The 27,957-nt window shown below is 39.5% G+C and overlaps 1 protein-coding gene across 5 annotated transcripts in view; it reads left to right on the top strand.

The window, feature by feature from the left end:
* Positions 1-5,520, top strand: part of ADGRB3 (adhesion G protein-coupled receptor B3) — a 434,645-nt gene extending 429,125 nt beyond the window's left edge. For all 5 annotated transcript variants that reach the window (XM_071741618.1, XM_071741620.1, XM_071741621.1 and 2 more), the window contains 2 exons: positions 2,632-2,736; positions 4,707-5,520. In XM_071741618.1, coding sequence (XP_071597719.1) covers positions 2,632-2,736; positions 4,707-4,895 — 294 coding nt within the window. In that variant the 3' untranslated portion in view covers positions 4,896-5,520. The remainder of the gene's footprint in view (positions 1-2,631; positions 2,737-4,706) is intronic.
* The last annotated feature ends 22,437 nt before the right edge of the window (positions 5,521-27,957 follow it).

Below are 27,957 nucleotides of genomic sequence, written 5' to 3'. Positions count from 1 at the left end.
CACAAATAAAAAAGGTAGCTGGGTACTGTTATGCTTGAAGTCCTTCCCATCTTGATGATAGCCATTCCCATTCTGAAACCTCTTCTGAGAGCAGATGCTCTTCAGTCAGGCTTAGTCTTTTCAAAACACACACTTGATGTTACTTTTGAGTAGGGATGCAAGTGTGGAGGGGGTGTCAGTTCAGTCTTTAGTATTTAGGGAGTTCAGAGTTACAGGGCCTGCAGGAAAGACCACGAGGAGTGTGTCTGTGACCTGGTGGCTGTGTCAGGTGCTTCTGGAGAGGATGTGGCATTAATGGGCAAATCCCCAGGTGCACCTAGAGGTGTGCATTAAAAGGACAGCATGAGGAGCTCCTTTTCCAACGTGTTCAGGTCCCAATAAGACTACAATCATCCTAGTATATACTGGTCAAGATCTGCACTTGAGACCATATTTTCTGGAAAAGTGGTAAGATGGTGCTTTCTTACAAGGAATTTGTAGAACTGTAGAAAACATGGGTTAAAGTCGGAAATGTAAGTTACTGCATCTTCAGTTTAGATCATTCTTTATTCTCTGTGGGAAGGGGCAGGTGTCATTGGGTAGGAATAATGGAAGGGAAGACAGGAAAACACAGATCCACAGGTACTTGTGTGTACCAGTTATCTCTATTAAGAATAACAATTGAAACCCCTTTTTTTCTGGCAGACTTCCCACTGCAAGTGTTTTGTTTCTCCTCCCACCTGTTTCTCTTCAGAAATAATGTACTGAACTGAGTAAGACATCTGCATTATTCTTATTTCTATTAATGGATTGTTGGGTGCACAATTCAGAAAAAATATCAGAAAGTAGAGTTCTTTATTTTCCTAGCCTTCTATGAAAAATTTTCCAACTGGAGATCCTTGTTTCACAGTCATATGCTATTTCCTGCTTCTAGAGCCAGTATTTTAACCCACCAAATCTGTTTTATTCCCCTCAGCACACCTCTTTATTTTATCCAGTAATAAAGAAAGAAATAAAGAAATAAAATAAAGAAAGAACCTCTCTTTTTTAAATTCTATGTACATATCCATAACTACCATAACACCGATAGCTTAGAAGAATTCTTAAGTTTTTGCCTAAGTGAAACTTCCCTCACAAATTTGGATCAGCTGTCCCTAGTTAAATTACATTTTGCAAGGAGTTCCTCAAAAGGGTTTCCCTTATTCACCTCACAATTCATATTGAGTAAATAGGTCTTCAATTGCTTGCTGTATATCATGGGTCTTTTATGAATAATGTTGATAATTTCCTGTTCTCAGAAATGAAACAAGTTCTCAAGCTGCAGTGTAGCTTTATTGAGGACCATATGGTTATTAGAGCACTGTCGTAGAGGTGGATGGCCACAAGAGCAGACACATTTCATAGAGTTTATCAACAAAGAATGCAAACCAAAGATAAAAGTTCAAATTGGTATTGGAAAGCATTATTTGAGGGTCAGCTACTGCCATTCCATTTTAAAAGGTACTAACCCAGACTTGTCAGAAGCATTGCTTGCTGGATAGGGTCACACTCAGGCACAGAGCACATAAGTTTGCAGGTTTTGTCATGTACAATGCTGGGGAAAATCAGGCTTGACAACTATTAGATGTTCACAGTCTGATGTCTGTCACCTATTCTCTCAATGTTATTGGCTGCTGCCCCAACTGTTCAAGCAGTTACAAAAGCTTAAGAAAACCCAAGCTTAGCTCATCTGGTGTTGGAATGTGGTGAAGCATCCTCAGTCATTCCTGTCCCCTGTCTACCCAGCCCACAGGACAGTGAGACTGGTTGAGTAGTAAACAGCCTTTGGCTTTGCTCCAAGGGACAATCCAAATCCATTCTTGAGCATTAACTTGTTTTGAAACAACACAGATGGTAGGCTTGACAGTCTAGCTTGAAAACAGGCTTCACTCTCCATGTAGCTGCCAAGGAACATACATGGTCAAGGGTCTCCTCCACTGTGAGGTTCTCACCCCTTGCACAGGAGTGCCATGTAATTACTTTTTGTGGAACAGTGTCCTGGGCATGGGCTAGAGGTAGGGTAATTTCCAGTTGCCCAGTCCATGATGTAAGAAAGCAAGTAAAGCAAAACCTGTGCTTACTTTTCTTAATATGAATGCCATTTCAACTGCATTTTATGCGTACTAACTGACAAGAAGAGAGTCTAACTAAAAAGACACAACATTTTGATCTCTTCCCTTTTAGGCCAAGATTTCTGAGTTCAGTATTCTTCTAAAAGTTATTCCAATAGGGACTATTGCAAACTGCTGTTGCATTCCTATAGAAATAAAAATAAGAGCATCCATGCTTCCAAGAGAAATTTTAGAAATTATTCCTAGTGTGCAAGGAAAATACCCTTCTGAGAAACTGCCACAATTTCAAAGTACTTCTGGGCTAGCACGAAATATCAGCAACCCAAAAATGTGGGGTAAACCCAGTCTCTTGTACATGGGAAGAACATGAAACAGAGCAGAGAGAAGGCTCAGTGCAATTTCCTTCCATTGGTCAAGTCTATTGGGAAAAGATGGCCCTGACAAAGTCAATTTACTTAGATATGCTGGGAAAATAACACTTCTCTTAAAAAAAAAGCCCAGATTCAATTATAAATATAAGGAATTATGTTCCATTTTGCAGAAGGTCATGCATACAAGAAAGAGGCACATGGAATTGTTTCAAGAGTTAAATCAGAAATTTCAGACGCTGGACAGATTTCGAGATGTACCAAAATCAGGCAGTATGGTAAGTTTTCCTTCTTAGATATTTGAAATATGATGGATCCTTAACAACAACAATGAAACAAGAGTCCTATGAATTCAGTATTTTTCCTGAGAAGACTTCACTCTGCACTACCTTTAGATAGCCTCAGAAAGTAGAACAAAAGATATTTTCAACAATCTAACATATGATGAGACTCATTAGGTTTTACAACTCAACCATAACTAACTCACTAACATCATTATAGATGACCAGTAATTGAACTATAGGGAACACATTTCATATCTGTTTGTGTCTACCAAGTCAAAGGACTTTATATAGAGAAAGCAGCTCACTAATATAATTTGGCCAATAGGGCTTTTCCTCTATCTAGGCAAGCAGATAATTAAATTAGTTGCTCCAAACAAGTCCAGCTTGATTCACCTATATGTGAGAAGGTCCAGAAAGCACACAGGGTCTTTGTAATGTCATGTTTGTTCCATAATAGGTTTATAAATATTTATCATGGGAAAAGCAAAAATTAAATCATCCTGAGTTAACTCTGCTATCATCATAATTCAAATTTATACACTCTCATACACACATGCATAACACCCTCACTACATTTGATAATGAGAGCAAGGAAGTAGTTGATTCTGCCTAATTAAAGTGGCTAATTTCGTGTTACATATTTGTTAGCAGTAATATTATGATTAGTAATAATCTTATATATAATTTTATAATGTGAAAATTGTGTATTAAGTGGAACTGAGATAGAATCATTGTATTCTATAACTTTTGCAGAAGAGCTACTTTCAGACATGAAGAAGAGGTATTAAGCAGATGTGAGGCCAATGGATTTACATCATTCACATCATCTTCATCCAGCAGAAATTCAGCCCTGATTCTTTGATGAACCTTTAGTTGTGTGATACGTGCTATATTGCATTCAGTTCTTGCTCCCTCCCCCTTCTGAGATTTGCTGACATGTCAAGTTTGCATTCACCTTTTCATTGAGATTTGCTGTCCATGTAAAGCTTGAGTTAATTCCAAATCTCAAAGGGACTGGACTGTCAGTGGAAGAGTTATGTTTACTCTGTTTTGCATCAGCACTACGTTTTTGAAAGGTCTGCTAATAAAAGCTGTCTAGAGGAATGGCCTACCTGTAAGACAGAAAGTGATCCAGGTACCTAAATATAGGCATTTCAGGCTATTTTAGGTAGCCTCAAGTGTCTTAATCTACAGCATGGTACAGGCAGTGACGACAAAGGACTCAAAGGACACCTGCACATCTCAGGAAAGGTAGCTGGAGATCAGGAAGAAAATCCAAAAGCATCTCAAATGGTGCAAAAGTGTTAGGTTTTGGCCACAAAATCTCACACAAAATGTCGCAGAAGTCACTAATTAAATTCATCTTAGTCCATAATGTATTTCTCCCTAAAAAACTTAGCATTCTAAAAAAAAAAAATATTAAAATCAGTCAGTAGAAAATGAACAGCTTTCAGCCTGTTAATCCTAATATACATGAGCTCATCAGCCTGTAAAGCAAGGTAACTCTCACAGCATTTTCAAAGACTTCAGAAGGTTTCTGTGGTTCTGTCAGGCACATGCCCCACATTATAATCCAGCTGGCAATGTCTGTTTCAAACCACTCTGTATTTCAGTCAGCAAGCTCTCCTCAATTATCTTCCCTTTTCGTCTTCCATTTTTCTACACAAATGCCATTAAGAAGATGTCTATTGGTACTGGATCACTTGGCCATTCCTCATGTACATTGGTTCTTATGAAAGAAAGGGCTTAGCTGGCAGCTCAGGTGAGGAGCCTGCCAAAGTGTTGATTGTTCACAGAGAAAGAGTCAAAATGGTGCTGAACGCCTGCCAGCCTGGCTCTCTGCAAACCCATTTCCCCTCTCCAGCTTCTGTGTCTCGTGAGAGCACATCAGTGTTCAGCCTTACAAAGAGAAATCACATTATTTCACCCTTGTTTGTAATTCTTCTTTCTTATCTGGTTTTCAGGAGAACTCAGGACCGAATAAGGCTCCATGGGACAGTTTCAAAACCACAGGTGACTACCCACACTACACAACGATAAACGTATTAGACACGGAGGCAAAAGATGCTTTAGAACTCAGACCAGCAGAATGGGAGAAGTGTCTGAACTTGCCTCTAGATGTGCAAGAAGGTGACTTTCAAACAGAAGTTTAACAAAAACTGAAAAAAAAACCAGAAACAAAATAAAAATAATTAATTGCACTGACAATAAAGAGACTTTGGGAATCCTGACACTCCTCTCTGAACATTGTGACTACTTTACGTCAGGTTCTTCCTGTGCCAAATGTCAGTGTTTTTTTCGTACAGTATTTTCCCACTAGTGCAGCTAGTGGAGAACCAGGTGTACAATTCTTACCATCGTGTGTTGTAAGTACCCGTGGAATGGATTTGTAAGGTAATCTTTATAGATAAACCTCAAGCAACGATTCATGTTGTAACAGCTTCATTTGGTTTAGTTTTCAAAAAACTTCACCATGAAGCACAATGTATATATTTATGCAGTTTTTAAAGTTTATAACAGTCTGTTTGGCCATTACTACACTTTTTACTTTATAATATAAAAGCAAAGTTTTTGTCATTAAATGAATGTCTGTTGAGCTACATTCTTCATTGCTTTAAATGCAATAAAGTAATAATCTCACTTTTATATGAATAATATATTTCACATCTTTATTATTGCAGTTTTCTCTGGAAGGCTCAGAGTAGCCTTCTCTGCTGCAGCTGTGTATAAAATATTTAAAATGTTGTATGGTGTAAATAAACCTTTGTCTACATATCAGTTTCTTAGTGCATTTTATTCTGTACTTGCTTACCTTAAATTTGGAAATTCATGAAGTTTTCTTTAAAAACACACTTATTGGATATGCATTTGGAGTTTTAACAGTATGTCGTTCTAGTTCCTGCATGGAATTTCTGAAGAATATTAGCTTTGTATTGCCACTCTGCATTTTCTTAGGTATTCATTTGTGACAATGTACCATATGTATTGGATTTGTCAAAATAATATTACAATTATTTTGTAAGAATCTTTGTCTTATGGCAGAAGGACAACGGAAAATAAGTTTCAATGCACAGCAGCCAAAGAAAAAGTTGATTTGGAATCATTACATGTTAGAATCATAGAATGCTTTGGGTTGGAAACGACCTTAAAGATCATCTAGTTACAACCCTAGGAAGGGACACCTCCCCCTAGACCAGGTTGCTCAAGGCCTCATCCAGCCTGACCTTGAACACTTCCAGGAAGGGGGCGGCCACAGATTCTCTGGGCAACTTGTTACAGTGTCTCACCACCCTTCAGATATTGGAAGGCCACTGCTCGGCCATCACACCCAGGTCCTTCTCAGGGCTGCCCTGAAGCCTTTCTCCTTCCAGCCTCTATTCATGCATGGGAGTACCTCAACCCAGATGCAGAACCTTGCACTTGGCATTGTCGAACTTCATGCAGTTTGCATGAGACCACTTCTTGTGACTGTCAAGATCCCTCTAGATGGCATCCTTTCCCTCCAGCCTGTTGACTTCAGGACAGAGTTTGATGTCATCAGCAAATTTTCTGAGGGTGCCTTTGACTCTGCTGTCCATGTCACCAACAAAGATGTTATGTAGCGGTGGTCTGAGTACAGACCCTTGAGGAACACCACTCATCACATGTCTCCAGTTCCAAACAGACCCATTGATAACAACTTTTTGGGTACTATCATCCAGCCAGTTCTTCATCCAATGAATGGTCCACCCACTGAATCCATATCATCCCAGTTTGGGGATCAGAAACTTGCGCATGACAGTGTCAAATGCTTTTCAAATGTCCAGGGAGATGATGTCTGTTGCTCTGCCTTTGTCCGCCAAGGCTGTCACCCCATCGTAAAAGGCCACCACACTAGTCAGGCAGGACTGGCCTTAATGAAGCCGTGTTGGCTGTCACCAATCACCCCCTTGTTATCCACATGCCTTAGCAGAGCCTTCAGAAGGATCTGCTCCATAATCTTGCCAGTCACAGAGGTGAGACTGAGTGGCCTGTAGTTTCCCGTCTTCTTTCTTTCAATTTTTGAAAATGGCAGTTATGTTTCCACTTTTCCAGTCAGTGGGAATTTCATCACTTCATCTACATCTTGTGCATGAATTACATCTTATCCATACATCTTGCTGTATAACAAGAAAGACTTAAAAGGTGAAAAAATTTTAAGTGTTTTTAGGCAAAAAACAGTTTTTTTAATTTTGAATTGATTTTTTGTATTATAAATCAAGAGCAGAGCATGATTTATGTGAAAATACAGTTAAACAATGAAGAACAGAAAGTCTAAATCCCCCTCTCCATGCTTAGAACCAAAAGCAGATCTTCAAAATCTCATCTACAGTGTAGCTGGGGGCAGGCGGAGGAAAATATCTCAAATCTGCAGTTCCTATACTTCTAGAAAAAAAATTCCAAAACTATTTTAGTTCCTGCAGTTCAGAATTGAATATGCTGCAACCTATTAGATGGAAAGCCCTCTGAGAGGGAGAAAACATGACCACTAATCTGTTTAGGAAGAAAATAGACTAGAATAAAGGCTTGTCAGCAAGGACTTAACCCAGATCATGGGTAGAAGGAGATTGTCCTTCTGCTGAGAGACAAGTACTTAGCTCAACCTTAGTACCAATCTTTAGGGAAGTGTTTTAGCCTATAAATCCTGTCTCCAGGCCATAATAAGGTACTTTTGTCACAAGTAGCGAGACTTTGCCTACTTTGGGTGCATGGAGAGCAAAGACTAATGTAATGCCTCAGCACAAATGCAAAATAAGTAGCTACCAACCTGGTATCAAGCCCATTAACTGGTTCAGGTGCCTAGAAGTTAAATGATGTATTGTTCAATATTACAATACATCAATCAATCAGAAGTGGCCCTTTATCAAAAGGCTGATTTAGCCTACTGTCATCACACCACTGGGATCAGATACTGCACCAAAAATATCTCTCTCTTGTTTCATATCAAGGTCTAATCTGAAAGGCATTTATGTTCCCTTTAGATAAAGATATAACAGAAACTGCACATTTTTAAAGTACTTCATCCAGTATGGTAGGCATCTCTCAAGCAGAGTATGTTTTACAGATTTTCTGATTTTTGAAACCAAATCAGAAGCTTACACTCCTGAATCCAGATAGAAGCCTTAGCGTCCTCCCTGATTGATCTAAACAGAGTCCAAATCTAGAGCACCTTGCTATTTCAATAACCTTAGTTCAGAGATTATTTACATAGCTGATATCACCTAGACATTTTTATTTTCCTACGTTTCATATTTAGAAATATGAAGAACATGCTAAAATACAGTCTATTTGCTTCTGATTTGACTCTGATTAAAGCAGAGTTTGTTTTCCATACAGTTTGCTGCTCAGTGTCTCTGAATGTTGCCAAGTCAGACTGTACCCAGCACAAACTCAAATGCACTGGCTTAAATGTTGGTAGAGCACCAATGAGATGTTTGGCATTATATTACAACCAAATAAAAATTGAGTCAGAAATTCCCACATTATACCAGACACAGAGATGACAGGGGCTCTGCATTTGCCTGCCAGGACAGGGTAGGCCCACTCTGCTACTTCCCCTGCCCTCCAGCTGCAGTTCTAGGAAGGTTCAGGTCCTTCAGTGGCTCAGGTTACCAGCACTGCTGCAGCTGGCACTACAGTACATTGAGCTCAGCTCAGTATGAGCTTAGCCCAGAGTTTACCTTGATCCAATTTAAAACATGTTCCTTAGACATATATAAAGAAAAGGCGAATACTTTTTTGGGAAAGGCCTCATTTTCACAACAGTTTAAATACACATTAGTAATCAAGGCCATATGCAGTTCCTGTATCTCTGTCTTCCTCTTACACAGATATACAGAGAAAGATTTTTTTTCTGGCAAGTCAATGCTATACAAAGTATGGCCTGGAGTTTTCAGTATAGGGAGGCAGTGCATACAGGAAATCTGCTTGAGCAGCCATAGATCACTTAGATGGGAGGGAGTTCAAGATACCCACAATTTCACATTCAAGGATGTGTAAAGAAGATTGGTGTCACTGACATAAGAATGCTAACAAAATTATTTCCTATATGGACTCTTGCCAATGTGATGTTATTTAATGCAGAATCTTCTGGGGAGGTAAACTCTGTATTATTCATTATTGAGCTTCAGCTCATACTCTGCAATATCTCTTGGAGTGACAAAGAGCCACTAGAAGGGATGACAGAAATAACAGGAATGCTGCCATGCTGATGCATCTTTGGAGATCCATGGGGTTAATGTTGGCATGTATGCAATGTTAATGACTCCTTGTGATGAAGATTTAGGACAAAGCAGTATCAAAAGACAGAAATAGATAAGGGTATTTTCCTTTTCATTCACTACTGGATCTGAATATCTCCATAATCACTTAAACAGGGGGCTTCTCTGATAAATGTCATCCTAATACTCCTCCTGTAAGAACATAATTTGGATCTATAAGACATAAATCACTTAATATTGCTTTACAGAGGATTAAACTGGAACAAAACCCCAACCAAACAGAAAAACCAAGCCCCAAGCTGCACCAAGTGAAATGTTCTCTGATGCTTTGGCTTGTCTCCATTTCCCATAGTTGCTAGGCAATGCTGTACTTAGAGACCAGATTTAACAAAAGGTCTGCTTCCCTCTTGGAACAGGCATCCATCTGTCACAGCATCAGCACTGTGCTTTCCATCAGGTTATGCAAAAGGATATGGAAATCTTTGTTAGGAATCAGCAGATGGAGACATTGTGTGTTGATATTAGACTTCAGTTCTTCAGGCATTAGCTCAAGGCTGTGCTGTATCTCTGGATAAGCCACAAGAAGCAGTTTGTATGAGCAAACATTACTTCCCCCTCTCAAAAGTGTTATAGTGCTCTCTTGTGCAATCAAGCCCTTTCTCATATGCTGAGGGAAGCAAACACAGAGGTACCCAGTTGAATATGTGTTTGGGGAGCTGTGATACTTTTCAAATCAGGTCTCGAACAGTGCAATGCTGTAATCTTTTCTACCTAATTTTCTAGCAACATCTTTCTTTGCAAGGAAAGCAGAAGAGGTCTCCCTAAGAAACATTCAATTGCTGATAAGTATGACTACTAACCGTAGCACTCCCACTGAAGTGTTCTGTTCATTAATTACAAATGTAAGGTAAAGAAACATTCTTTTTTTGACAAATCATCTGTTTTTTGACAAAATTTCCACTTAGGTAGGCCTCATTGGACCATCCTGTGGCAATGATTTAATCAGATTAAGTACACTGCAGTACTGCTTCTTTTGTTTGTTCTGAACTAGATGAGGCTTATACCTCATTATTTGGTACAAGGAACAGATAATAACTTTTACCAATTCAATTTTCTCCCTTGACTGTGCATGTTTCTGCTATAGGGCTGACAGCTACCCTTTTTCAGGATTGATAACCCATACCCAGTTAGTCCTCCTGTGGAAGCCCTTCCCTGGTTTCTGTCATTCTTGTCTCCTTTACAGCATTTCCATGCTTGCTAAAGTTCTTAAATAATTCAGCTAATCCTGAACTTAATAGACCATTCTGCTTGATCCCTGCAGAAAAAGGAAAAATTCAACCACAAAGCTGCTAAAATGCTTTTTTTTTTCACTAGGGAAAAAAAGGAAAACTGAAAAACAGAAAACTCAAAAATACCTGAATTTTAACTTGCTTGTCTTACCATTTAATGGAAAATATATAGCCATCTTTTTAAGCAAAAAATTGGGCACCAGGCAGCTTCTCTTAAGTAATCATGCACAAAACTATTTCAGCCATGTATTTTGTGCCCTTTTTTCACTCTGCTGCTCACTTTCTTAAGTAGCACTGCTGCAGCCAGACTGGTGGGGGTTTATCTACAGCCCTTTGGCTGGGTTTTGCAGTCAGAAAGTGAGCGAGGACTATGTGAATCCTTTCAGATGGAATTAGAAGGTTTTTCCCACACTCTGAAAGTGTGCTGGACTCTGAGCTTCTTTATCAGATTTTGTAAACCCTCTTCCTCCAGCTGTGTGTTCTCAGTAGCATCCACTCCCTTGCTGGCTCTCATCTAAAGCTCAGAAGGGCACCTAAGCCAGGTAAGGGATTGGGAGCTGCAGCTCATGACTGTTCATCCCTGTGACTACGGGTACCTGTACCTCAAGAAAAGTGATATTTAAGAAACAGCTCTAGTCTCGGTGTTTTCTTGTTTCTAGCTTAGGCAGATATTGGATATGCCCACTTCTTTGTAGGCATTGTATAAGCAGATAATGTGCCTTGTTCAACGTATTTTAACCGTCAGCTTGACAGGATGTGGACCTGTTTCATCTAAAGTATGTTGGATCAAGTGATCCTTGAGGTCCATTACAACCTGGCATTCTATGATACACAGTCAACCTTAAGAAACAGTCATCTAAACAGGCATGGTGAAATGCTGACCATCAGAAAAAAAAAACTGTGTCCTTTTGTGGATCAAACCCTTAAGAGTGAATCCAATTTTAAGAACAGCAACAACAAGCTAGTGTTTTTTTCCCATCATCAAATTCAGTGGTTTATTACATTATGTCCCTAAATTGTTGACTCGGGAAATTGCAAAAGGTGATGCCTGAGAGACCTTTTATATTACAAAAAAGAAAATGGAATTGATTACTGTGTATGTTCAGTTTCTTATTTGGTGTCTCTGTGGACCTAAACATTTTATTTCCTCCTTTTCTCAATAATTGTGTATTTCAAAAAGATTTTCAGAGTTCTATTTTTAGTAATTAGGTTTTTAAATCAAGAAAAAAATATCTATGGTTTCTGAAGGCAGATAGAATACATTCTATTTAATTCATAATTCTAACTAAAACACTGCTTTGCCAATATTTAAAGCCCAGAACTCTGCAGGACAATCTAACTCAGCCTATTATAGCTGTCTAGTCTCTTTCTATAACCTAAAGAAAAAGAGAGGCATCTGAAGCCCAGTTCTGTAAGTTAAGCATTAACATCTTTCCATTATTGCATAGAGAATTTAAAAACCTCAGGGAGCAATAAAATTCTTCTATATTAAGCACAGGGTTTAACTAGATTTAGTCATCAACATGTGAGTTAATGTCTAAGCTCTCATTATAATCAGTGGAGAACAGGTCAATACAGTCAATGGAACCTAAAGACCAATTCAGTTTACCCATTACTGGAGGAAGGAAGCATTTAATAGGAGATGCCATTGAGCTCTTGAAACATTTGTACAGGGATCTCAGATTAAAAGCCAATTTAATGGATACCTACACCCTTCTGGTCCAACACTATCCCACCCCTAAAGTGATACTGAACCCCACCCCTGAATCCAGCTTCAGGAGAAGATTTTGCAAGATGCTCTGGGATATCCAGCCTCCACTTATCACTCCAGAGAGGTGTCTGATTATGTTGGGTTTGCTAATTTGATGTTCATATCATAAGCATCCTCACTACCATATGTTGCCACTCCTTACTCAGAATCCACCTCTTCTGAACATTTATGTCTGTTCAACAAGAGGATTCATCTTCTCTATCATTTTATTGTAAGAACCATAAATTCTGGATGTGGATTATCAAAGTTCTCATCCTCCCAAGAGGCAAAAGATGCACAACAAGTCATTGCTAAGCCACTCTCCATCATATTTGGTAAGTCACAGGGAACAGGAGAGGTGCCTGAGGACTGGATGAAAGCAAACATCACTCTAGTCTTCAAAAAGGGTAAGAAGGAGGACCCAGGTAACTACAGACTGGTCAGCCTAATCTCCATCCCTCAAAAGGTTATGAAACAATTTATCCTTCGCATTGTCTCTAGGCATATCAAGGATAAGAGGGTGGATCCTATCAAGGATATGCTGGGAGGAGTGGCTGACACATCAGAAGTCTGTGTTGCCATTCAGCGAGACCTGGACGGGCTGGAGAGTTGAGCAGGGAGAAATTTATTAAATACAACAAAGGTCAGTGTAGAATCTTGCATCTGGGAAAGGACAACCTCATGTACCAGTATAGGTTGGGGACTGAGCTGTTAGAGAGAGAAAAGGGACCTGGGGAAAGAAGGATGACCATGAGCCAACAATGTGCCCTTGTGGCCAAGAAGGCCAATGGCATCCTGGGGCACATTAGAAGGGAGGTGGTTAGTGGGTTGAAGAAGGTTTTCCTCCCCCTCTACTCTGCCCTGGTGAGGCCACATCTGGAATATTGCGTCCCGTTCTGAGCCCTTCAGTTCCAGATGAACAGGGAACTGCTTGAAAGAGTCCAGCACAGAGCTACAGAGGCCATTAAGGGAGCTGAACATCTCTCCTATGAGGAAAGGCTGAGGGAGCTGGGTCACTTTAGCTTGGAGAAGAGGAAAATGAGGGTTGACCTCACTAATGTTTGTAAGCATATAAAGGGCAAGTGTCAGGAGGATGAAGCCAGGCTCTTTTCAGTGATGTCCACTGATAGGACAAAGGGCACCAGGTGCAAGCTGGAGCACAGGAGGTTTCGTGTAATCATAAGGAAAAGCTTTTTCACTGTGAGGGCAACAGAGCACTGGAACAGGCTGCATGGTGAGGTTTGGAGTCTCCTTCTCTGGAGACATTCAAAACCCACCTGGACATGTTCCTGTGTAACCTATACGGGGTGATCCTGCCCTGGCAGGGGAGTTGGACTCAGTGATCTTTCAGGATCCCTTTCAACCCCTAACATTCTGTGATTCTGTGAAAGATACCTTATGGAGAGGTGTAGTTTCCTAAAGCTTGCCCCTAAATAATTTTAATAATCAGAAAAAAAACCAATAAAAAATTAATAAAGTTAGATATATTTTACAAGAGATTCAGGAAAACAAACAACTACTGGAAAGCTTGCTAGCTTGCTTTCCCTCTGATCCCTTCTGAAAACTAAGGAGCAAATCTGGCTCTGATTACCCAGTCATAGGGTCATAAGCTAATCATAAGATTATAGGAAGGTCCAGTTTGGAATGACCTGGAAGGGCTGCTGGGTGTGCCACACCTCCAAGGCACCTCTTCTCCAGGTTGAATAAGCCCAATTTCTTCACCCATCCCACTCCCAATGAAAGTGCTCCAGACCTCAACCATCTTGGCCTGCTCTGCACTTGGTCTGCTTTACCAGTGCTGGCAAATCCAGCGCTGGATGTAGTCTCTTAAATGTTATCTAACAAGTACCCTTCCCTCAATCTTCTGGCTGAGCACCAGATACAGGCCAAAATAGTGTTGTACATCTCAGCTACACACTAATCTGACTCTGCTGATCTCTCCTGTCCCTCTGCACAGCAGTCCTGCTTGGACAGACCAACTGGTTGCCCCAGTTTGGTGTTATCTGCAATCCTGATGAGAAAGCACCACCTTGCATCTTTGACAAACGCACATATTATTTGCATTTAAAGCCAAAAATCCTCTGAGCCCAACCACCTGGCTGTCCATCCCTCCACTCTCATCTCATTAGCATCTAGTTTGGTTACAATCCTAACAGGACCCAAAAAATACTAACTTCTGCAGCTGTCACATTTTCAAACCATTTCAGTTCTGCAAGGATGGATCTGAGCTAGTATATGGAATTTAACAGGCTACAGCTCACACACTGCTTGAAGACCTCTTCCATGGTATGGGCAAGAATACTGAGCAAGTGAAATAATTTGAGGAAACTTGCCTGACTGTATTTCATGTAATTAAGTAGCTGTTGCTGTACCAGGGTCTGTATCAGGAAATGCTTGTCAGCTTGTGTCCACATTTAGCTTTATCACACAGACCAAAAACAACAGAACATATTTATCTTTCTTTAATGACTGTGGTTTGACTACTTGCGACCTATGCTGTGACTTAGATATTGATTTTAGTTTTTAATAGGGTAAATATTGATATAGTTACAATTTTTATCAAACTTCCAAGTTTCTTTTCTACTCAAGTTTTGTGATCTGTAATTAGATGACTGGTTTTAGCAGTCATTAAATTGTTGACTAAGAAAAATATCTTATTTACAGTGAAAGCAAATAATAAAATCATCTTCCTGTCTTCCAAAATATCTCTTAAAAATGCTAACTACTTAACTTAGAAGTTAATTATAAAATTTTTTACGAATGGTATTTCAAGATAGTGGTATAGTAATGTTAAATGTAGATGATGAACATTTTGGGAAGTTATTTTAGAACAATAAATGTGTTATAACATTTTGTTATTAACCATAACTTTCTATTGGATTTCCTAAAATGCAGGTAGTTATGCATTAATTAATTTTACTTATTTTCTTGTTTCTAAGGGGAGGACAAGCACACCTACTGTCTACCCCGCCTCAGGGTTGCCAAAGTCTTCTCAGCAAGGCTCCTGCCCTGGGCTCTCATCTTCATGCACTCCAGCATGAAGATCATGTTATTTCTTGTCCTTATTCTGAAGTATGAGAGAAGTGAAGTCTCTTCTCCACTGTCCTTCACCTAGGCCTAAGACTGATGAAGAGTGCATGTTCCTCTTTGTCTGGTACCATTGCTTCTCTGTGATGTGTAGAAGAATATTGATGGTTCTGCCCCTGCCATTGACCTTCCTGCCATAACTGAAGTGCTGAGTATCTAGATCAAAGAGGGATGCAAACAGAAAATGTACTGTCTCAGTCATTTAGCAGAAAAAGGAGCTAAATATCCCGTCGTTCTTTCTGAAGAATTAAGAATGATGAAATCACGAAAGGCCTCGTTGTGGACTTTAGTTGCTGGGTTTCTGCCTGAGGAAAGCTCCTGAGAAGACTCAGAGAGCTGTAAGAGAAAACAGAGTCTAAAACAGGGAGACTTAAGTAAGGTTGCTAGTGTTGCCTTTTTGTCTTAAGAGCCTTTCCAAAAAACCTGTAGCCTTTCAAGTCACCAAAAGAATTTTATGGTGATCAGAAACAAAATTATTACAACTCATTGATTTCTTAGCTTAAAGAGCAACTATTTTAAAGCTTCCTACCATATCCAAGGGATGCCTTTGTTGCTTTTTGTGCCCCAGATATCTATCTGCCCTCCCTGTGAACTCAGAGACATTGGTATACTAGTTAGTCCCACTTGCACATTGAAGCTAGTAAAATCAACCCATATTTCTCTCCAGGATGTAAATATTTTATGAAAAAACAGTCACCAGCCTTGACTGACAACTCCTTTTGAAACTTGCAGCAACAATTTCTGAAACTGGCAGGATTTTTATCTTCATGCTACACAAAAACAGCATCAGAGTCAAACCTCATGAAAACTGAATTAACTTGGATAAGAAAAAGACAAGCCAGTTGGTTCTTGCAAGGGAATACTTCAACTGCATTGCAGCCACGCTGTGATCTATGTAACCATAGATGGACACAAACCAGAAAAATGTATCCCCTGCCACCTAAAGAATTCTGGACAGGTGGGAAGTCTGGTGGAGGATTTATTTTGCTGGCAGCTGTAAGGGCCTGGAAAGCTGTCAGCTCTAATATAGTCAGGTTGAGGATTAATTCCCATATGCAAGATGCAGGTATAGGCATCCAAAATTTGGAACTCAATCAGGGGAGCTGCAGCATCTGCTCTGGTCAGCAGGCGACGTGACACTTCCTACTGCAGTCTCTGAAATACACTGGTTCAGAGACTGTAGAATCATAAAATCATAGAATGGTTTTGGTTCAAATAGACCTATAAGACCATCAAGTCCAACAATGTTTCACTTCAACAGTGTGTTCCTGGAGACTTTCATAACCTAACAGTTCCAGGTTCCTGGAAAATCCTTCTCTTTCACGTGTGAACAATATAGACTTACTCTAAAGTAAAAAGAAAGATTACAAACAGAATCACTTTAAGTGCAAGTAAATCACCTTGCTTGAAGAAATAAGAAGCTTTGACCAGATTTTTTCTTTGTTATACCAAAATAACTCCAGAATAAATCCAGAGGTCTCATCAGAGCTCTCTTGTTTATATGAGTGTAACAAAGTAAAAAAACTCTAGCTTTTTTTCCCATGTTAGTGTAAAGACACATTTAGAAATCTGATGCATATGTAAACTGATTAAATGTCAGGAAAGCACACCTACACAGTTGTTTTCTTCTCTCATTTTACAGGAAGACTCTGGTAAGGACTGATCATTGACAGGACACAGAAGTTGAACTCCAGCTACTGTTATCCATGTCCCAAATACTTTATGAAACTTTCCAGAAACAGTGAAAATTTCTTTTTTGTTTGGCACTTTTCTACAAGCTGCCTTTTCAGGCAATATAAAAAAAAAAAAATTACCTGTAGTTAGGGCTTTAGCGATTCTTCACACTTATTAAGATGAATAGATAAGTTTTTTTAACAACTAGTCAAAAGCTTTTCATAATTGCAGTGTTTCCTAGATACATTATGTCACGGATGATACCCATCTAACCTTTATTATATGCATTCAGTCTGTCTTTAAAAGCCAGAGGAAGGAAAAATAATATCTCCTGGACAGAATAACTGTTACTCTGGGTGTCAAGCATTAGGCTTCCACAACCTGTGAGCCTGTAATAGTATGAATATGATTATGCAGAGGGTCTGATCCTGAATACAATCACTCAGTCCTCAACCGGCTATCTATTGAAGAGCTTAAGCAAAAAAAGACAATAACAGTTTTTTGCCTGAAGTTCTGCACATTTGAGATAGAATCATAGAATCATAGAATCATAGATTTGGCTGGTTTGGAAGGGACCTCAGAGATATCAAGTCCAACCCTTGGTCCACTACCGCTGCAGTTACCAGACCATGGCACTGAGTGCCACATCCAGTCTCTTTTTAAATATCTCCAGGGATGGAGAATCCACCACTTCCCTGGGCAGCCCATTCCAATGTCTGATCACCCTCTCAGTAAAGAAATTCTTTCTAATGTCCAACCTAAACCTCCCTCAGCACAACTTGAGACTGTGCCCTCTTGTCTTGCTGAGAGTTGCCTGGGAAAAGAGACCAACCCCCACCTGGCTACACCCTCCTTTCAGGGAGTTGTAGAGAGTGATGAGGTCTCCTCTGAGCCTCCTCTTCTCCAGGCTGAACAACCCCAGCTTCCTCAGCCTCTCCTCATAGGTTCTGTGCTGGAGTCCCTTCACCAGCCTGGTTGCCCTCCTTTGGACCTGCTCCAGGACCTCAATCTCCTTCCTGAACTGAGGGGCCCAGAACTGGACACAGGACTCGAGGTGGGGCCTCACCAGCGCTGAGTACAGGGGCACACCTTTATTTGAATCAAAACTCACTATATGCCAGGTTGAAATGATTTTTGCTCAATCTGAGATTCTCCTTCAGAGGCCAGGCCAGTGCATCATCTGAAAAATCTGAAGGGAATATATAGTGGTCTCTTCTAGTTCTGAAGATGGACCACAGAATATAAGTTAAGCCAACATGCCTCCAGCACTTTGACACTGTAGATATGAGCAGTTCTGAGGAGAGCAGTTCTCTGAGAGCAGTTCTGAGATACTAAGTTTCATTAGTATCTTGTTCCTTGCCTCATGCATGAATCTTGGAAGATTCTTTAATTCCCTAGGGTAAGTCTGGCCAACTTGAAACTATGCTATCCTGAAATTGGTACAAGTATGAGGACATGAGACAATGTCCAATATGTATATCAAATGTGGCAATCCCCAGATAAGCTATGAAATCACAGAATCACAGAATCATCTGGGTTGGAAAGGACCTCTGAGATCATCAAGTCCAACCCTTGATCTACTCTGCCATGGTTACCAGACCATAGCACTGAGTGCCACAATGATTCTCTGCCTGGAGCTTCAATGACTCTTACAGACAGGATAGGTACTTGGGATTTGCAGTAAATGTAAAATAAAAATCAAAATATAATGAAAAAAAGAAAATTAATTTCCACAGTTGCTGGAGGCTTGACCCTGACCTTTACGTGTGTGTGTGTGTTTTCAAGTGTGTGTGTCTTTGCAGAAAGACATTAAAGAAGAAATTAAAGGAATTAAAATGTGCTTTCTTAGCTCTCCCACATTGGACAGCAATTTCATTATTTTTGTGTGAAAAGCTGTTCCATATCCTTTGTATTCCTGTGAACAGAGAACAGATGCACTTATAATAAGTGGGGTTTTCAATGACTAAGAGACAAATCACTTTTCTTCTGTAAAATCAAACTTTGAGTGAATTAGCCTTTCAAATGACATTCATTAGTGCATGATCAATGGAATACAAGGAGACACGCATCTTTAAAAGGGAAAAATTTTGCTCTGCAAGTAGCTCTAGAAAGTCAGATTCTGGTACACTGTCATTTGGGCTCTTCATCACAGTCAAGTTATAAAAAAGAGCATCAGGCCTCCCACAGCCAGCTACTCCTAGACTGCTGCAAGCAGAACTATGAACACCAGCCTAGACAATGGTGCAAGATACTACTGGTGAAATTCTCCTGCATTTTTCTTTGCTCTATTGGTTTACTGATTAACTAATCACCAGGACACATTTAACAGTAAATATGTCTACACTCAGCCTCCAATAATCACAGTTTTTCATTGCTGCTGTAAATTGCACTTAAAGATGTCCAAACCAAGATACTTACTTTCAACATTATCCTTAAAAGGTATTTTGCTGATTTTTTTTTCTTTATTTGGCATTGGTTATCTGTGCTTTTTTCAATAAAAATGGAAACAGGTGAAAATGAACAGTTCACGAAGTCTGAATCATGTCATAAAAAGCAATTTACCACTCTTCCTGGAGAGAGAGGTTCCCAAACAGTGTGTCCTTCCTGCAGTGACTTATGGATTAAAAAAGCAGAGGCTCTTAAAAATAAAAATCAGGGGGGGAAATGCAACAAGGTGAAGACGAGTATAATAAGGTGGACAACAGGCTCACCAGGAGCCAGCAATGTTCCCTGGCAGCCAAGAGGGCCAATGCCATCCTGGGGTGCATTAAGAAGAGCATGGCCAACAGGTGGAGGGAGGTTCTCCTCCACCTCTGCTCTTCTCTGGTGAGGCCTCAGATGGAGTATTGTGTGCAGCTTTGGTCTCCCCAGTTAAAAAAAGGACAAAGAACTACTAGAGAGAGTCCAGCACAGGGCCACTAAGACGATAAAGGGACTGGAGCATCTGCCCTATGAGGAAAAGCTAAGAGAGCTTGGGTTGTTTAGCTTAGAGAAAAGGAGGCTGAGGGGGGATCTTATCAATGTTTATAAATATCAAAAGGGCAGGTGTCAGGAGGATGGGTCTGGACTCTTCTCTGTGGTGTCCAGTGACAGAACAAGGGGTAAGGGACACAAACTGGCACACAAGACATTTCAATTAAATATGAGAAAATACTTCTTCACTCTGAAGGTAACACAACACTGGAATAGATTGCCCAGGAAGGTTTTGGAGCCTCCATCCCTGGAGACATTCAAGACATGCCTGGATGTATTCCTCTCAAACCATCTCTAGGGGATCCTGCTCCAGCAGGGAGGTTGGACTAGATGAACCTCAGAGGTCCCTTCCAACACCTTGATATTCTGTGATACTGTGAAGATGTAGGCTGAGAACAGCACATACAGACGAGAAAATAAATGAGTGGTTCTCCCACAGGAACTCAACAAAAAATAAACACAGAAGACTCCTGGACCAGGCACTGTACAAGAAAACATAATAAAAGCTGTAGCATATAAGGTATATGGCAGAGCAAGATATGTGTGCAAAAATAATGGAGAGGTGAGGTATGAGAAGTACAGAGATATCTCTCACACAGTACAAGCAGTCACAAATAGGTCTGCAAAGGATTATGATCCTAAAATGTATACTAGATTGCATTGGCTATTGTTAAAATTCATACTTTCCTGGAAAACCCTGAATTTTCAGAAAATATTCCATTTAAAAAATATAAATAACAAAACTTAAACATTATCATTGTATAAATTTACAATAAAATTTTGAAACTTGCTATAAAAATACATGATTGCCAGTTGGGAGAGATGACCTAATGTTTGAGGCAGTTTTCACTGAGGGTATCCATAGCCTGTAACTCAAAAGGTTCAAAGTACAGAGGAACTCTGTTCATTCAGCATTCAGTTACTATAAGTGTACACACTGCCTGCAGCCTAAGCACATACAGAAATTCCTTTCTACTGTTAATATCATGCTAGATAATATGCTATTTAATTAAGATAATATAAAAATGATGCTCATGATGACCGTAAGATCTGTGACCTATGAACCCGCTGTTACTCTGTGAGTTCATACTGTGTTCAGTTGTGTTAGCCATGAAGACTTAAGAACATCCAAATAGGCAAGAGAAGAATTTGGTTCCTAAAATCACTTCAGGCTCATCTGCTCACTCTGGGCAACTGTGAATACGTGTTTAGAAGTTCAATTTTTGTAAAGTTATCATGTTCTTTTCAATATCCATCCTTCATCTTCTGATGGTCAGGTACAAATGACCTGCAATAATAGTGGCCTCCCCCTACCAGTTGAATAAAACAGCTCACATTCTGCTGGGATGTTCCAGAAATTACTTGCTGCTGTACAAGTAAGAGGACTGAAAGCCAAAGACAGAGCAGATAGAGCTCAAAACGAGATCTCGTAAATACATGTGAAGACAGTTCTTCCTGAAGGCTTTTATATCAAAGGCAATCCTCTTTTCTGAGGACTCTTCTTGACCTCCCTCCCACACAGCAACAGGAATATATTGTCTTGAGGCCAGAAATACTGGTCCAGCTCAAATCTTTTCAGAAGAAAGTTTGGAGTAGTTATGAAGTAAAAAGAAATTCATAATGTGAAGATAAGAAAATCAATACCTTGAAGAATATTTTCTATCACCTTCTGGACCTCAGATGTGTGAATTAGCAGTGCAGAGTGTGCACATTAGTCAAAGGTATAGTGAGAGTGATTACTTTAAGATAGTTATTGTTACACAGCATGTGCCTTGAAACAGAGGGTACCAAAACTAGGCACAGTGTTATACAATATAATATTTTCAGAATACCATCTTTCTGATCTGCCTTAAAGCTACTATTCATCACAAAATCTTGTTGGATTGAGTTATTTTGGATGACTCTGACCACCCTTTATTACCAAGGGGCTTAGAAGGCTCTGCATGATAATTGCTGATATGAAAGATACGAGTTGGCCACACTGTCTCCAGGTAAAGACACTTTCACTAAGCTTTCTTTAAGCCAGACAATGCTGCTTACCAAAGCTGCTAGGGCTGCAGACATTTTAGAAGAAGGATGTGCTGATCTACACATGATTTGCAAGGGACACGGTTTCTTACAGCAATGGTTATTAGTGCCCCTGAATGCTCTGGGCACACAAGTCCAGGTAATGATATTCTTGAATACATATAAAAATGTAACTGCAGTTGCTACTGAGCCATTCACATGTAGGAAGTAGTCTACATGAAATTAAGGAAAAGAAACTTCAGCCTTTGGTGTGATAATTCTTTATGCAGCCACTGCAGAGGAAAAGGTAAAATTTTCAAATAACTTTATTTTCAACAATTTTTCCCAGTCCTGTCATAGAACATAGGCTGGCTTCATGACACAGGTTCATCATGCAATAATTACTAAATATATTTTCCATGTGCTTGCTCTTCCTCTTCTAAGTTTGACTACCAAATTCATGTAAAATTGCTTTGAAAATCTTTGGAAAGGTGAGAGCAGAGGGAAGTATTCACAAAGATACATTTTAGCTTCTTCAAACCTGTCTCTCTGCTTCTTCTATGAACTGAGGATCAGATTTCTCAAGGGACAACCTTAAATTGGTGTCTGGCTCCAAGCCACCTTTTAGGATTGAAAACAGTCTTGAACAAAATAAGGAACCCAGATAGTTTAGATTCAGTGGGTGACAATCAGCCTTTATCATATACCAACTGTATTAAGAAGTGCTGTATATTTTGTGATTTAATGCCATTTTTTTGTCCCTCCCCACCATTTTCCCCTCTTGTATTAGAAAAGAGACAGCCTAAATTGGCCTGATATATGAGAAGCAGATATCCACACATCACTCCACAGAGACTTTGACACCTCAGTTAGAGCTTACGCCTTTTCAAAGGATTTGGATTTATTTCCAATTGAGCAAGCAACAGACAAAAAAGTAGCATATTCTTCCTATTTTCCTGCAAAATTATTCTGTTTCAGTCTTATTTTTCTCCAGCTCCCACAGACTTAATAAACCACCTGTAAAAAAGAACATATTTAGGATCATAGTATCTGATGACAAACTTCACTACCAAGGTTTTGAAGTCTAGAGCCACTGTTACCAGTTCATTTAACTACTGAACTATATAGAACTGGACACAGAGTATCAGCCAGCAGTTCTTGAATACATTTGATGACATCTGGTTGAGATAAAGCAGTACGAGCTACCCAAGCTCACTATGAAAATTTCAAGCCATAAAAAAATCAGACCATTCCTATGCCAAATTTAATGTTCAGTCTTTATTGTATGGGCATGGAAGCAAGAAAATGCAGTCAGTTACTTTATTTTTGCTATGTTTTTAAACATGTAATCAGCATTTCAATACCTTTTGACCCTTTGAAAAGAAGTCCTCAAACAACCTGTGTCTTCAGTAATCTTCAGCTGAAGGTAACCTGCACCTAATGATGCAGAGGGGAATTGCAGGTGGGATCTACCAAAAAAAAGATGAGTATTAAGCTCAGAGGTGAAGAGACTGAAGAGACATCTAGGGAAGAAGAAATGGATTTGGGGGATGGGGTATCAGAGACATAGGGCTACTGTCTAGTAGTAGAGTATCATCCTGCTGAAAAGCTCCTGGTGGCTAATGGGGTGACCAAAGTGAAAAGCACAATCTCTCCACAAGTAGAGTGATTTGTAGTGAGCTACATTAGGAGGAGCACTGATAGCAAGAGAACCTATATCCCATCTACTCAGCAGTAATGAGATGCATCTATAGTAGGTTTTATTGCCTAATTTTTTCCCTCCCAGAGTCCAGCAGAGGGTCTCCAAGACAGTCAAGGGTCTAAGGGCACATGATTTACTTCAATGGGGCAAGCTGACCTACAGACATCTGTTCTTATCAACCCTCCTATTAACCTCACAAAAGAATAATCCATGCTGCTCTGAATCATGAGAGAAAATTGTAAAAGTATAGGAAAAAGAGGTTTATTTCCTTTTTTAGACAGATAAACCAGGGTTTATAAAGATAAGACTGTGATATATGTGGGACAGAGTCAAAAGACAGTTTGAAAAGTATTTGAGATTAAAGCTTTTACTCCTAGATGTTTCTAAAAAGGGCCAGAAGAAATGCTACAAAGTTGAAAACCCAGTCCATGAATAAGAATAATGCAAAGGTGTCAGCAAAAAGCTGGAAATCATTTTGTGGAGAATAAAAGAACACTCCAAGAAAGATCATTACAAAGAGGTACAAAAAATAAAATAGTTGTGCTAATAAAGCTGGAGAGTTGGAGTTAAAAATGGAAAATGGTCATTTTTTTACTTATATTTAGTTGGCACCACAGATGTGCATATCCTGATTAGCAGACCCTGAACTGGCAAAGTACTAAGAGAAATCCCATTTTCAGTTGCAAATTGTTCCATGTCAGATACTGTGAATGACCTTTGAAAATGTTATCTTACCACCTAACCTTGAGTCTACCAAAATAACTTTGACTGTTTTGCCGCAGACTGAAAATGCAGCTCTTTCATACACCCTACACCTTTTCAGGATTTCTAGAAAGATTTGCAGAAATAGTGTAACAGAACGAATACCATGCTAAAATCTTCTTTAAATCCACAAAGCAGAAGAGAATAATGCCTGAATCTACTTTTTAAAACAGCCAGGCAGTACTGGTGTTTAGATAGTATGACAACATCTGTTGCTATGGATTTAGATAAATAGAGATGTGTATTGTCATAATGTGCTTTAGTTTGCAGCTATATTCTGATTCTGTACTATAATATCAACAAGATTATTAAACACAATATAGATTAGTTTCAGCACGTATTTTCTCATCAAATTAGAATAAGCATTAAGCATGGGTGAATATCTCATCATCTTACCATAGCTCAAGTCAATTGCTAATTATCAGCCATGTAATAACTTCTGTTTTGGACGTTTTGTGTAAACCATCATGTTTTTAAATTGTTTAAATTGTTTCTGTTTGAAGAAGGTACATCATTCCCTGCCACTGAATGCTAGGGGAAGTTTAGGAAAGCAGCTACAGAGTACTGTTAATGTTGGGCAAGAATGACTGGCAGTTAAGTGAAACTTAAACGACTGTCAGGAGGAGTTAATGGTCTAAGGCAATGTTCAGTGCTCAGTCATTAAGTATAAGAATCTACCTAACCTGGAGGTCATTACTGCTTACATTAATTACTGCAATGACAAATACTGCATGTGACACTTTACTACATCTCCCTAGGGCTATTTCTTTATCAAAACATCCCTAGATCTCAGATCTGTGGTGACACCTGGCAGCCTGGAACAGCACATATAAATATATTTATTTTATTGAAGATAAAACACCAAATGTTTGAACTTACCAGAACCACCACTAGTTGGCAGGCTAATTTTGTCATGATGCTAAATATCACTTCCCACAGTCACTTACTATTAGCTATAAATCTCCCATACTGGCATGGCTGCAGAAGTATTGTGTGTGCCCAGCCTTCACAGAGGTTTTCAACCAAGCATAGATCTTCTAGGAGATACATTAGAAAGATTAAGGTGAATTGGCTCAATGCTTACTTGAAATGCAGCAGGAATAACTTGAATTACTATTGTTTATCTGACAGTAAGAGATGGGAATATCCACTATGCCTGCAACTTATACATCTGCAATAACTGCACCTCAGGAGAGGTCTCTGGTCTGAACAGGATTGAGTCCTCACAGGTAAGAGAAGATATGGAGGGCAAAGCCTCCACCCCTCCTTCCTGTCCCTTCTGAAATGCTCTGTAGCCATCAATAGTTGCACTGCAGGCATGGGATTTGTCCCACTCAGTTTCAGTAATGAAACTGATTTCAGTTTCTAGCAGCACATTGGCTTCCAGCTCCTCCCGTTTGTTTCCCACGATGCATGCATTACATATGCAATATAGGTACTTGAGCTGGGCCATGCCACCTTCTTAGAGGTTCACCCTTTAGTTCCTTAGAGGTATTTCACTGGTGTTTTCCTGTTGGTTCTTATTACCTAAGGAGCCCCTGGCTCATCACTGTAAGACTTCAAATGAGCACATGTGCCCAGCACACCTCAAAGCAACAGACTGAGGGCCCTCACTAGCACACCATCCCTCTTTCCTTGGTGTGTCAAGCCCACTGTTTGTCACAGGCAAGCCTGATATTACCCCTCTCCCCCTTTAAATTCATTTTAAAGTCAATGAGTCCCACTGGCTTGTGAACAAAGACCCTTTCTCCCTTTAAGACAGGTGAATCTCATCTGATGACTGCAAGCCTGGTGCTATGTAGGCCATTCCATTACCAAAAAAGCCCAAATTGTGTTGAGGATGTCATCCACAGAACCATGTATTGATATACTGGGTGCATCAATTTTTCCAGTGTTGCTGCTCACAATTAGAAGTAGAGAATGGAAAATAACCCCTTCCAGATTCCCTAAGCAATCATCCCAAGTCCTGAAGTCACTTTTGATCACCTTTGGGCTGTTTGTTGTGGCTTCATCACCACCCACATAGAAGAGGAGTAATGGGTGATAGTCAGAGGGCTGTACCAGGGTAGGAAGTATCCTAGTGATGTCTAGGCTGCTTATGACCTCCTCATGTCCTTAGACACTTTTGAGGACCAGTTATTTGCTTTATACCAAAAGCCAGAGAGCAGAAGTCAGAGTCAGAGTCTTGAAGTCAGAAAGCCTACTCCAGTGAGCAGCTGATACCCTGTGTACAGAAGGATTGATGGTTTGGCACTAAATGTTAGGTATCTGAGCCCTTTGCAACAATCCACTTATGTTTTGCAATGCAGTGCATTGCAATACTACTACATAAAACAGAAGTAAGGTTTTTTTTTACTTCAGCTTAGTTAAAACTATTTATGTCTTTGGGTTATGGCAGACTAGAACTAAAAGAAGAGTTTATCGATAACTGTTATCAATACATTAATTCTGATAGTTTTCATTTATCTGTTTCTAAGGCTAGATGTCAATGCAAACATGGTCTCTTTATTGGATATAATCAATCAAGTGGACAGTTTCTTCAACAAAATATATGTAAAAACCTCTCTAAAGGATCATTAATAAAAGTGTGACTATTCTGTCAATATATTGATACTTTTACAGTAGCCTTATCCATTACTTGCTATGTGTACCCTTATGCAAAATTTGTCATGCAAGGTCTCTCTGCTCTTGACGTGTGGTATTAGAAATGGTAATACAGATCTCCAGTGCTGTTGGTAGCAATGTGAGCTGCTTTCCTGACGTATTTACTGTTGGTATTCAAAAAGTGCTTCATGACTTAAGAGCCTGACTTTTTCTATTGCTATGGGGGCTTTTACAGGACTGTGACAAGGTGTTTTATTATTGTGCTTTCAAATGTTCAGTAACTCAACAACAGTTTGCACTGACTGGCTGTACAGGTCTAACAAATTACTGAGGTTTTAAAAGACACAAAAGGGAATAGGAGTTGATACAAAATCCTGAAACGAATTCTCTTTCTGAATTTTTACTAATAGCAACTAATATTTTTTGCAGGTAAGAGGGCCTAGCTGGACCATTAATTATATCTTTTCTCCAGTTTCATGAGGAAAAAAAGCAACACCTTACACAGTTGGTCCACTTTTTCATACTTTGCCATAAAACAAACAATAGCTTTAATCAGGAGAAGTTTCAACTGTTTGAAAACTTCCAGATCTGTTATTCTTGGACAAGATGGAAAGATTGTTATATCCAAGTCTTTTATCTTGATCTTCCTGCTTTAATACGAATGTAAATGACAATGTGCATTTACATTTTAAATGAAGGACAAAAGAGGATCCACTTGAGACATATGCACTCCTGAATCTAAATACCTGCGTACTCTTTAAATTCTTTGTGGATTTATGAAACTCAGCTGCAGAATAAACAAAGTACATTTCAACTTAGTGATTTTTTTAAAGGTGGAAAATTAAAGTATGCTAGTATAAACCTCTAGTAAATCCAAGTGTAAAATAAGAGACTTTCAGGCACAGAAAGAAGCAATTGGATAAAGTAAAGGTGAAAATGAAATGACAGAGCAAGGTATCTAAAACTGCACACTGGCTTTAGGGATTTGAAAGAATGTCATGTCTGATTGTATCAGAAGTCACACAAAATGCCAGAGGATGAGAACAAAAGAGTCAGGGTCAAACACAGAAAGAGTATCCCTATCAAATTATGTAGCAGCCTTAGGAGAACCTGAGCCTGGCTCCAAAT

Source organism: Heliangelus exortis, chromosome 3 (assembly GCF_036169615.1).
Source record: "Heliangelus exortis chromosome 3, bHelExo1.hap1, whole genome shotgun sequence".
NCBI lineage: Eukaryota > Metazoa > Chordata > Aves > Apodiformes > Trochilidae > Heliangelus > Heliangelus exortis.
Note: the sequence above shows the minus strand (reverse complement) of the source record. Positions and strands in the feature narration are given on the sequence as shown.